The sequence below is a fragment of the Leptodactylus fuscus genome, chromosome 11, assembly GCF_031893055.1.
Source record: "Leptodactylus fuscus isolate aLepFus1 chromosome 11, aLepFus1.hap2, whole genome shotgun sequence".
Lineage (NCBI taxonomy): Eukaryota > Metazoa > Chordata > Amphibia > Anura > Leptodactylidae > Leptodactylus > Leptodactylus fuscus.
The window spans coordinates 26,901,731-26,914,190 of record NC_134275.1 but is presented as its reverse complement, the minus strand read 5'-3'; the positions used below and the strand labels follow the sequence as shown (position 1 = coordinate 26,914,190).

General features: G+C 42.2%; 1 protein-coding gene across 1 annotated transcript in view; it reads left to right on the top strand.

Moving 5' to 3' along the window:
• The window catches only part of OLFML2A (olfactomedin like 2A), a 78,033-nt gene that overhangs the window by 43,475 nt on the left and 22,098 nt on the right, over positions 1-12,460 (top strand). Inside the window, exons 3-5 of the mRNA XM_075259370.1 lie at positions 1,191-1,298; positions 4,077-4,253; positions 5,255-5,513. Coding sequence (XP_075115471.1) covers positions 1,191-1,298; positions 4,077-4,253; positions 5,255-5,513 — 544 coding nt within the window. The remainder of the gene's footprint in view (positions 1-1,190; positions 1,299-4,076; positions 4,254-5,254; positions 5,514-12,460) is intronic.

The following is a 12,460-nucleotide window of genomic DNA, read 5'->3' as shown; positions in this document are numbered from 1 at the left end:
TCTTATTCAAGTAAATGTGGCTTAGTTGCAATACCAGAAGCAACCAATGCACAAATGTAGCGCTGTTTCTCATAAAAAAAAACTGATTTTTTTTTTTTACTCCTGCACAACTCCTTTGATATTATTATCCCAGACTTTATCCCTGCCAAAGTTCAGAGACAGTGTATATTGTATACGCCATCCCTTAGTCTTCGCACGTTGATGAATTCCTCTGCATAGTAATAACCATCTAATGTTCGGACTTTACAAAGACGGCTTTGAGATCGAAGCGTGGCAAATGTCACAAGCTCTCACTAAATGTTGTGAGCTGGAAAATACATGAGAAAGGTTCCTTTTTATTCTTCTTACATCGCTCTCATTAGATAAGTGGCAGAGCTGGAACTTGTGAGTGATAGGACTCTAAAGAAAGTGGAGTTAGTGACGACAGACCAAGAGGAGAATATTGATCAGGACGTCAAATGTTATATATTCAGCATTAGATGTATTCAAGGATACAGGGATCGATTGACTTTCTGCACACAATGGACCCTGCTGAGTCCTACAGTACATAGAGTGCAGAAAATTCCTGTCTTGCATTAAAAATTGGCAAAAAGGGTTCTGCATACTAAAATATTGGCAGATGATGGTGTATGAGCAGTCTAGGTTCTAAGAAAGTGTGGACTCATCTCTGGTACTCTCGCGATTTGGGATACTAAACCCCTGGTCTATAAGGACCTGTGGGTGGTTTAGTGTTTCCGAATCAACTGGATAGGTTCCCTTTAAGGACATGACCATAATACAGTAATAAGAATGTACTATATAAGGACTCACCTGCATTATACTTATTGGTGATACTACATGTTAAAGCCAAGCCAAGTGTGCATATGTATGGGGCAGTTGGTCAAGGTTGGCCAAACACTTGCTCAGCTGACAGATGTCTAAAGCATGTTTAGACTATTGGTCCATACAGTACATTCTGGCAGGTCACATTGTGCAGATAGTCTTCCCTGGTAGCATTGCTTCATTATATGGATCTGTAGGGGCTTCACATGTTCATGTACAGGCTCATGGTTTTGGTGTCTGCATGAGGCCCACAGATAGGAAACGTCTTGTTCATGGGGTTTGATGTCCCTTCTCTGTTCTGTCATTTTAAGCTGGGATGATGGATGAGGATGATTAAGACTGTCTTGGGTTTTGTCTTCCCTTCTCAGCTGCAGTCTATGGTCGACCTCCTGGAAGGAACCCTGTACAGCATGGACCTGATGAAAGTGCATTCCTACATCAATAAAGTGGTGGCCCAGATGAACACGCTGGAAGAGGTAGGACTACTAGCACCGTATGACGTCTAGAAGACTACTGGTCTGATGTGTAACATATGGACACACAGGATGTATAGGTTATGGTACATAAATGAGTAGTCTCCAGGTAAGAGGTTTCTGGAACAAGAAGTCAAATATTGCAAAGTACTGTTCCTCGGTGTGTACCTTTTACAGTTTACTAAGAAATAGTCTTTTTATCTTTGTTTCTAGTTACTTAGAGGGGTAGTCTCCATGTGCAAGAATGTATGTAACCCTTTCTCCACCTATTTTAAACAAAGCCTCATGTCAGGATGGGCACAGGTGGTCGCCATACTTCACTCCCCAAGCTCAAAGTTGTAATCTTCAAAAAGGGATTACCCATTACATTACATGGCAACTTTTTCAATGGACTAGCTGAAAGAAACATCACTGGAAGGTCAACGTTAATTGCCAAAATAGTAGTAACACAAGTCACCTGACATACTGGTGACGCCATGCTAGGTCTGGGCAAAAGATTTAGGCAGTTGTGGAAAAAAGAAAAGGCTATTCGTCTCCTACCTTTTGTCATCTTCTCCGCGACGCCATTCGCCTACAATCCCGGTTTCTCTCGGTATGCAAATTAGCTCTCTCACAGCACTGGGGTGGGCCCCAGCTTTCAGACAGCACTGGGGCGGCCCCAATGCTGCGAGAGAACTCTCTCCAGCGCTGCCTCCATCTTTGTCAGGAATGGCCTCTTCATTCTCTGTCTTCTTACTTCTAGGCCTCGGGCAGAGCAGAAATCGCATGCCCACAGGCCCCGAGAAAATGACCACTTACAATGCAAGTGGCCATTTTCTCGTGGCCTATGGGCATGCGCAGTCTACTCTGCCGTAGGCCTTAGAAGTTACAAGCCACCGCCGGAAGAAGAGGCTGAAGATGACTCTGCTGAAGAAGAGGAGGCAGCGCTGGATAGAGTTCTCTCGCAGCATTGGGGATGCCCCCAGTGCTGTCTGAGCGCTGGGGCCCGCCCCCAGTGCTGCGAGAGAGCTAATTTACATACTGACAAGAACCGGGATTGTAGGCGAACGGCGGCATGGAGAAGACAACGAAAGGTAGGAGAAGAATAGCCTTTCTTAAGGCTATTCTGACGTGGTACTTAGAATAAATGTCGACTGAATGATAGGATCCCTTTAAAGAAATATACCTTACCTTCATTTTTATAGTAGTGACAGTACGGTAAAAAAAAGTATTAAAAACATGCACATTTTAGTACTTTGGTATATGAATGCGCAACAGTAGTATAAACACTTATTTGTTAAGGTTTTTTTATGCAAACAAAACTTAAAGGGATTTTCAGGGATATTACCTTGATGGCCTATTTTTGAGATAGGCCATAAGTAAGATTCATTCCCAACAACCCCACCGAACAGCAGATCAAAGGGGTAACAAGTTGTCTCCGCCCCGGCACTGCCGTACCCTGCACAGTTAGGTCTATATGAATGTGACTGTTCCTGGTATCACATCACAAGCCTTAATATCGCCATGCTGAGCATTACGGTAAAGGGTTTGCTGCTATTCTTTGTTCTGCTGATGGATACAACTGGGTTTCTGTATAGAGAGAATGACGTGAGGTATGTCATATAGCATTTTGTATTTTATACAAGGTGTCATCGTTTTATAAAATGGACGTAACCCTTTAAGATACCTTTGGTTAATTTATTAAGACTGATGTTTCCTATGTCAGTATTTATAAAGTCCCCGACTGACGCGAGATACACGTGAATTATTAATAAGTTCTGGACTCTAAATAAATCAGGTCCACTCTTGTAACTCACGCCACTCAGTAACCAGCGCCGCACCTCCCATGAGGCCGACCGCTTCAGGTGGCGCTATGCCAGGGCCCCAGGGAGGGCGGCATTTTTGCTTACCTAAGCCAGTCCAGGACAAGCTGTCCTGGACTGGCTTAGCACCGAGCGGTGGATTGGGGAGGCCGCTGGAGCAGCGCTGCTCCAGCGGCCTCCCCTCACGCTCAGGCAGAGAGCAGGTCCTCTCCCTGCCTGCTCTCTGCCAGCGAACGGCGCTAAGCCCCGCCCCCTTGGCTTCACCCCGTCCCCTTTGCTCCATCACGCCCCCTCTGCTCCGCTCCGCCCCCGGGGGGCAGCCTTTCTGTCGTCCGCCTCGGGTGGTGGAAAGCGCAGGTTCACCCCTGTCAGTAACTAATGTAGAATTTCTATGTATAACTTTGTTCCTCCCAACTCTGCGAGGCGCAGATTGAACAATCTGGTGCATCTTTGCCGCGAGAAAGCCGAGGGCTGTGCACAAAAGATGCGCCACATTAACACCCATCTAATGGGAAAAAACGAATGTGGATGGATTAATAAATCGCCCCGTATTCAGTTTACCTGCATTCCTATGGAATATAACACACATAACTAAGTGTGATATCAGAATGAGGTCACAAAACTACAAACACAACCTGTACATGGGCGTCGGCTGCGATTACATACAGGTTTTCTGTATTTTGATTCATTGTAACAAAATTATTAGTTCTACAAAAAGTTCAAAGGCAAAATGTATTAAAACATGTAGTATTTGCCTAATGTAGGATGTCATTCCTGGGCACACATGGAGTCCACATGGTAAATGCAAACAGTATGGTAGATCTCCAGAGAGACTAGAGAAACTGCTGCATATCCAGTATCCATATCCTACACTGCCGTGAGAATCCTACAATTAAGCATCAAAGGAGGAGATACGGCCTAAGATGTCTACATAGGATAAAGTGTCACTTCTATAACAAACCCTCTTTCATGATTCTAGACAATCAAAACCAACTTAACCCGAGAAAATGACTTCATGAAGGAAAGTGTTGTGAACCTCTCCAACCAGATGAAGAAGTACGACAACTATTCTGACATCATGATGAGTATCAAGAAGGAGATTTCCAACCTGGGATACCAACTCCTCCAAAAGGACGCCCCAGAGAATAAAGTACAGGTAACTATAAGCAGCTGGTGCACAGCATGGTCACTCATTGGTTAGCATGGTTCCCTTATATTGCTGGGGTGTTTAGATCGAATATGATCCAAGGCAGCATCCCCATGGACTTGGTGTGTTTTCCCAATATTCCTCCAACCATCCAAATAAACTATACTGATAGGTAAAATGATGGTGTTGAATATGCATGGACCATGAACCAACCACCAAGAAGGCCAGGACAGTAAAAGGGACACATCATAAATGTTATGTTGATCAATGTTGCTTGAAACTCTAAGGACTCATATCTTCAGGACAGTGGTCTCCCTGGTGGTGAAGCAGCCACTAAGTCAAGATGGAGAATCAATTCTTATCTATGGGAGCCAAGCAGGGGTGCATGCAGGGGTGAGAGTACATAGAGAGGTGGTTGTGCATGTCCTTGACTATTGGCATTTACTTCTATGGGAGTCAGTTTTTAACTCTCATAGATGTCAATGGAGAGAGTCAGGCATGCACAACCACCTCTCCTTTCAACCGCTCTCTGAATACAGTGAGTGGCAGCCTCCTCACTAAATTCAATGGGTGTTGGTTTTCCATGATTTTGGGATAGGCGTGGGTGAGACTTTCAAGTCAAAAGTGCCAATATTCCAATAAAATTATAACATGGTTCTATATGAACCCAGTAGAAGTATAGAGGTGTCGTATGACCCTATAGATTTCTATGGGTACCAATTTACCAATCTGTCAAGCTCTGATCTTCTATGGAGATGCAACATGGCTGTGAGAGATGTAAGGAGTAGTGTTAGGTAGTATCCGACTGAGATTCGTTTGGTCCACCAGATAAAATGAAACCTAACAAACCCTAGAAAATATCCATAGTACCCTTCAAATTTGGGTTTCTTTTGCTGGATCAGTATTGATTTAACAGCCTGGACCCACCTAAGTATCATCTGGTATTTTGGAGGGCCTGTCCAACATACATTTTATCAATACATTTTTATAGTCCAGTTTTTATTCTGCAGGACACGGCTGGAGCCAAAGTAAAAGAAGATAAATACACAAACAACAAGAAGAATTCAGGGGAAAAGTCTAAGATTACAAAGGAGAAGCCACAAAAATCTGAGAAACCTAAGAAAGATAACAGTAAATCCAAATCAGCTTTGCCACAGCCTACACCAAGACCCAGATCTCCTGTACATCAACAGCCGGTGGTCATACGAGGAGTCACCTACTACAAAGCAGCCAGACACGATGAGACAGATACTCTTACAAGTAATAGAGGTATGTGGAGCCGAGATCTCCTATTACAACAAGGTCAAACAGATTATTATGTGGGAATATGAAACAAAATATTGGCACTAGGTTTAAGAGTTTAGCATGACCTCCAGCAGACATTGGCCATACACTACTGATCACTGTAGACTGAATAAGCCAAAAGCTATTCCTCCCAATATTAGATTGGCTATAAACATCCGATTAATATGAGCACAACCCTCTGATTTTGGTAGGACCATCCATCTAATGTGTGTGGAAGATCTCAGAAAAATTAGGATCGGGCAATTTTATTTCATCATGTCCAATCCTTTTGGTCTCAGGGAACAGAAGCTTCCACCATAGTAGCCTGGCAACTACGTTCTTCCTTTTGTCCATTGAAAAAACATACATGACAGCCATGCATGCATGTGAATTGGTGGAGGAATTTGGAAGGGTAATTTTGGGAAGTGGGTCCTCACCGAGCGTTTGGTGAACCTTAGATGGGTAGCTAGTTTGGCCAAAATCGGCGTGTTCTGGCAATATTAACCTACTGTGTGTTGTCAGCCGAAGACTTCTAATCGTTCAGTGACAAAGGCTTATGGTGAAGTAGTAGTAAATGATTTGAAGGGGAATAGATGATGCTTTAGGAACAACACACAAATCTCCAGTCTTCCAAGTTCTTATTAAGAAGCAAACTCAAGATGGCAGTCAAAATTTTTTAAAAAATCAGGTTTTTCTTATTTTTTTTTTTGCAGTGGTTTAGAGTGAGTTTTAGCCTCTTAGCCTACTGATTCTCAGTGTAGCTACTGGGGGTTGTCTGTAGTCATAGAGAATTTCTGAATACCGTATGTCTAGGTGATGGATAGTATAAAGGCCAAGTATGGAAATGGTGTAGTTCCAAGAAGCTACTACAAGTCATGCAGACCAAAATAATGCTCCTAGAACCTTTTTCATGTCTGGGTTGTCCCCAAAATAAGGCAGATGATACAAACAGAATAGTGTGAAGCTCCAAACATATACAGGCAAAAGGCATCCACATGCAAATGGTACCAAAGTAGTACGTCACTGAAATCCCCAATACTGCAATAGATGATACGACTGTCTTGGTGATAATCCCATTGAACCCATTATGGATCTCACTCTTGGTCATAGAGCTCATTGCCAGTTATATAACTTACCCAATTATATGTCCCTTGAATCGATCGGCTTCATTTGGCCAATGTTGTGTTGTAGGATGTTACAACATCCCGTAGATAAACAGTTTCTAGAAAGCATCAGTATATCTACTCTTTATTTAATAATTTCATCTCCAGGTTTTTTTCCACATTCAACCACTTTGACCCATTGGTTTGGGTCTTACTTAACAATTCAGGCTTCCTGTAAGCAAAAATCTAATAGAAGCAATGGGTTGATGGGTTATACAGAGATGTTCACATTAGTTCCAAGCCATTGGCAGTCACTAGATATTAGAAATGTCATGCGTAAAACAGAGGGGGTTTATGTGCATAACTCATTAAATGATAACCTCCATTGTGATTATTCTGGGGGTGGTAGTTCTTCAAATTCCCAGATGTTTTTCGCAGAACTCTGGTCCGCTGTTTCAAGCATTTTACTATGTGCCTTCTATTGTCTGTCAGTGGTTAATCTCGTGTGAGATCTTAATGGAAAATCGAGTCTGCTCGCCTCCAGTGTATGCTGACTGTGGGTGGGTGGTTGCAAGGAGATACATATGGAGAATACAGAAGGATGAGTAGGATGCGCAAGAATATTTAACCTGTTCAGGGCTTTACAGTTGAGAACTGAAGATGAACTTGAACTTCTAAGATATACGTTTTTAGGATGGCATGGAATTGTACTTGTAGTTAAAGATCAACCCCTCTGTGTTAACTTGTAGTAAATGGCAGCACTCCTGCCCCAAATTGCTTTACAAACATCCTGAAAACCACAATTGACTGCTTTACACTTGCCTTTGTCACTTCGTACTTTGAAGCTCTTTCATGTACAAGGTAACTCCAGATGCACAATGACTTCAATTTTATTACACTGTAAAATAGTGAATTTGGAGATGAGATATATACCAATTTGAATATTTTATGAAAAATAAGATCGCAAAACAGAATATATAGAAACCATTATTATACAGATGAGGAAACCCATGTGGTGACATAGATATGGAAGAAAGATAGTGGATGTATTATAAGATATGGATGAGGAAAGTGTGCACTGAATGGACAATGGCATTACAGGAGCTGATAAAAGACAATACAAACAATTCCCATATGCTCTACGCTGTTTCCATAACTCACAGCTTACCTATGCTGTTTCCATAGCTCCACCATTATGGAAACCACATAGCTAAATGTGTTAAGCTGTTTCCATAGTTCCCATTTTTTTTAATGAGAATTATTGAACTGCTTTTCTGTTTCAATAAGTCCCACTGTGGTGGTCAGAACTTGTGGACTAATATTGCCATCTCTATGGCGATTTGATGCAATGGAGATAACCCGTTACAGTTCCCTGCATACAGCAGAGCTTATATGGCAGTGCATGGGTTCCTATGTTCTCCTAAGAGCAATAGATCCATATGCTGTCACCTTAATCATTACAAGGGTAAAGTAGGGGGGGTTATTACAACTACATGATGTCAGCAAAGGACCTGGAAGCTGCACCAATTGCTGCTGATAACACTGAGGAAGGTAATGGGGTTATGGTGAACAGTGAGCAGGATGGTAGGAAACAGATTATGTAAGAGGAAAAGGAGGAGCAGGAGGTGAAATTTTAGAACGGGGGGGGGGGGGGCATTGATGAATGCAGCAGTGAGAGACCTCCTGTTTGCACAGTAACCCATGCTAGATATAATGAGGTCACGCCATGGTCATGTGTCTCATTGAAAAAGATGAAAAGCAGAATAAGGAAAGACAATGTGAGGAGACAATGATTATTATTCGGGGGATGGTCTGTCAGACAATATAATGACTTGTAGAGATGAGCGAGTAGTATTAGATATGCGTGTAAGCGGCCGAACACCAAGGGGTTAAGTGCATTGAATATTCGATGCGTGTAACCCCTTGGTGTTCGGCCGCTTACACGCATATCTATGGCGGGGAGGTATTCGATCGAATACTACTCGTTCATGTCTATGAGTAAAAAAGAAAAATCACCGGAGTATTCCTTTAATATTACAATTGAGTCCTAGAAGGGATTCCCGTGTATCGTATGTAGACACTTGAAATATGCTGCATTTTCCCTCATGTATTGAAGTTTCCCTTCAGTTTCCCTCATGTATTGAAGTAACACCAATAATAACATTTATTGTCGTCTTTATTGATGTTTTCTTGGAATTTGGGTGACCTTATCTACTTCTCACATATTTGGGCTCTTGACCTGACATAGTACTCATGCCTCAGTTTTTTTAGGTGTTTAGACTCTCCATGGTTAGCTTGTGAACCTTAGCCAAACAAAACAACTTTTTAAGGCCAAAATGGGGCATTTTTGGGATTGTACATTTTAGAATAATTTAACACAAATATCTCTGTATATTGCCAGAGTAAATAAAGACCCACAGTCTCCCCAGCAGGTGTAACCTGGTGTCCCATGGTGCTTTACAATCCTTTATGAGATGCAATGCAAAAGAAAATATCTTCAACCCTTTTTTCTGCATGTAGTAGATATATCTAACCCTTCTCTTTGTCTCCAACAAATCCACGTTCTAGTTTCCTATGCATCATCCATTCTGATCACTGACTGAGCCTAAGGGGCTATCTGGCAGTAATCTTCCTAGTGCATTCTCTTCTTTGGTTAAGCTTTATTACATATTCCACAGTTCCCTCAAGTCCTCTTTATTGCCTGAGCGGAGGGCAGCTGGGGAGACCAAAACTCTTGTTTTTCAGTCTGCCTTGCAGAAGTTCCAGCTCTCACTGATGTCTCTGACTCCCCTCTACTGAGGCTGCAGGTCCATTGAGTAGAGTGGATTCAATTATGTGACCAAGAGTCAAAGCATTAACAGAGGAACTAGAGCTTTGGCCTCCCCAACTGCCCTCCACAGAGGTACTAAACAGAACTTAACCAGGGCAGGGAATGTACTGATAATCTTTACTATCCCCAGATAACCCCTTTAAAGAGGACCTTTCACCATCTGGGGCACATGCAGTTTAATACACCGCTAGAAAGCCGACAGTGCGCTGAAGACACTGCTGTGAGGAAGGGCTTTCCTGACTGACTGTCAGAAGCACCCTTCTGACAGTGAAGAGCTCCGGTACCAGCACTGATAGCTCTTCACCGGGGGCACAGAATGGGAAAGCCGATAATGCGCAGAATTCAGCGCACTGTCGGCTTTCTAGCGGTGTATTAAACTGCATGTTACCCAAATGGTGAAAAGTCCTCTTTAAATAGGACTCTTCATGTCCTAATGAAAGTGTAGTTTAATACACCATTAGAAAACCGAAGGGGTATATCCCCGAAATGCGTTATCCTAACCATTAAAAGTTCTACATCTACTATTGTGTCCTGAGGTGTGCGCCACCAAGCTTTTTTCTACCTTTACAATAGTTCTACACCGATTCTAAGGCCGTACCAGCCAGTCGGTCAGCCAGGGTGTGCTGCGACCTTCACTTCACCATTTTTCTGCTATATTACTATACACCTTTGAACTTCTTTGAGTGGGCATCTATTTCATTTCCCTAAGTGGTACATCTGAACCCAAGGAGAGCGCATCAGCCTGGAGTTTTTTTTTCTCTCTTTGCATTCTCTATCCATATTAGGCATTTGTTTCTATGAGGTGCAAGAAGATGAAAGTTTAAGGAAAAGGGACTGACACCAAGTACCGACTTAGTACCTTAAAATTAGGCCACGATCCGACCACTATGGTTTACAAGCTTGAAGGGGCCAAGGACCTTCTCTTTTCTTCTGCTTGTACCTTTATTCATACAGTCCTATGAAAAAGTTTGGGCACCCCTATTAATCTTAATCATTTTTAGTTCTAAATATTTTGGTGTTTGCAACAGCCATTTCAGTTTGATATATCTAATAACTGATGGACACAGTAATATTTCAGGATTGAAATGAGGTTTATTGTACTAACAGAAAATGCGCAATATGCATTAAACCAAAATTTGACCGGTGCAAAAATATGGGCACCTCAACAGAAAAGTGACATTAATATTTAGTACATCCTCCTTTTGCAAAGATAACAGCCTCTAGTCGCTTCCTGTAGCTTTTAATCAGTTCCTGGATCCTGGATGAAGGTATTTTGGACCATTTCTTTCTACAAAACAATTCAAGTTCAGTTAAGTTTGATGGTCGCTGAACATGGACAGCCCGCTCTCAAATGATCTGAAAACAAAGATTGTTCAACATAGTTGTTCAGGGGAAGGATACAAAACGTTGTCTCAGAGATTTAACCTGTCAGTTTCCACTGTGAGGAACATAGTAAGGAAATGGAAGACCACAGGGACAGTTCTTGTTAAGCCCAGAAGTGGCAGGCCAAGAAAAATATCAGAAAGGCAGAGAAGAAGAATAGTGAGAACAGTCAAGGACAATCCACAGACCACCTCCAAAGAGCTGCAGCATCATCTTGCTGCAGATGGTGTCACTGTGCATCAGTCAACTATACAGCGCACTTTGCACAAATAGAAGCTGTATGGGAGAGTGATGAGAAAGAAGCCGTTTCTGCACGTACACCACAAATAGAGTTGCCTGAGGTATGCAAAAGCACATTTGGAGAAGCCAACTTCATTTTGGAAACAAAAATTGAGTTGTTTGGTTATAAAAAAAGGCGTTATGAATGGCGTCCAAAAAGAAACAGCATTCCAAGAAAAACACATGCTACCCACTGTAAAATTTGGTGGAGGTTCCATCATGCTTTGGGGCTGTGTGGCCAATGCCGGCATCGGGAATCTTGTTAAAGTTGAGAGTCGCATGGATTCCACTCAGTATCAGCAGATTCTTGAGAATAATGTTCAAGAATCAGTGACGAAGTTGAAGTTACGCCGGGGATGGATATTTCAGCAAGACAATGATCCAAAACACCGCTCCAAATCCTCAGGCATTCATGCAGAGGAACAATGACAATGTTCTGGAATGGCCATCCCAGTCCCCAGACCTGAATATCATTGAACATCTGTGGGATGATTTGAAGCGGGCTGTCCATGCTCGGCGACCATCTAACTTAACTGAACTTGAATTGTTTGTCCAAAATACCTTTATCCAGGATCCAGGAACTGATTAAAAGCTACAGGAAGCGACTAGAGGCTGTTATCTTTGCAAAAGGAGGATCTACTAAATATTAATGTCACTTTTCTGTTGAGGTGCCCATACTTTTGCACCGGTCAAATTTTGGTTTAATGCATATTGCACATTTTCTGTTAGTACAATAAACCTCATTTCAATCCTGAAATATTACTGTGTCCATCAGTTATTAGATATATCAAACTGAAATGGCTGTTGCAAATACCAAAATATTTAGAACTAAAAATGATTAAGATTAATAGGGGTGCCCAAACTTTTTCATAGGACTGTATATCACTCTTCTACTTGTCCCATCTTATTATAAACAGTAAGATTCTACAGAATTGGCTTGGAAAATATTAGATCTGCCTCCAATAAGGGACAGTGACTAATGCTCCTATTCCATCATGCCCGATTGTATCGCGATTTCAGTGACAAAAACAGAGCCAAAACTACAGTGGGTGGCCCTTTGAAAGTGGCTGATCTGTGTGTAGACCCTTGGCAGCAACTGCAGCAGAAACCTAATTCCCAGCCTCTGCTTTTTGCAATGGCTCACACAGCCAAAATGCTTGTTGTGTTTTTCCGATGAGTATATTGCTCATGTGAATATATCCTTAGGAAATAATCTTACATCTCGCAGTGCATTACACAAGGGGCTGTTAGTGGAACCCATTGGGGCCATCTTTATAAATAAGTCATCTATTTCATTTCCCATTAACACGGGCAGATGCATATGTTTCCGCATGGCT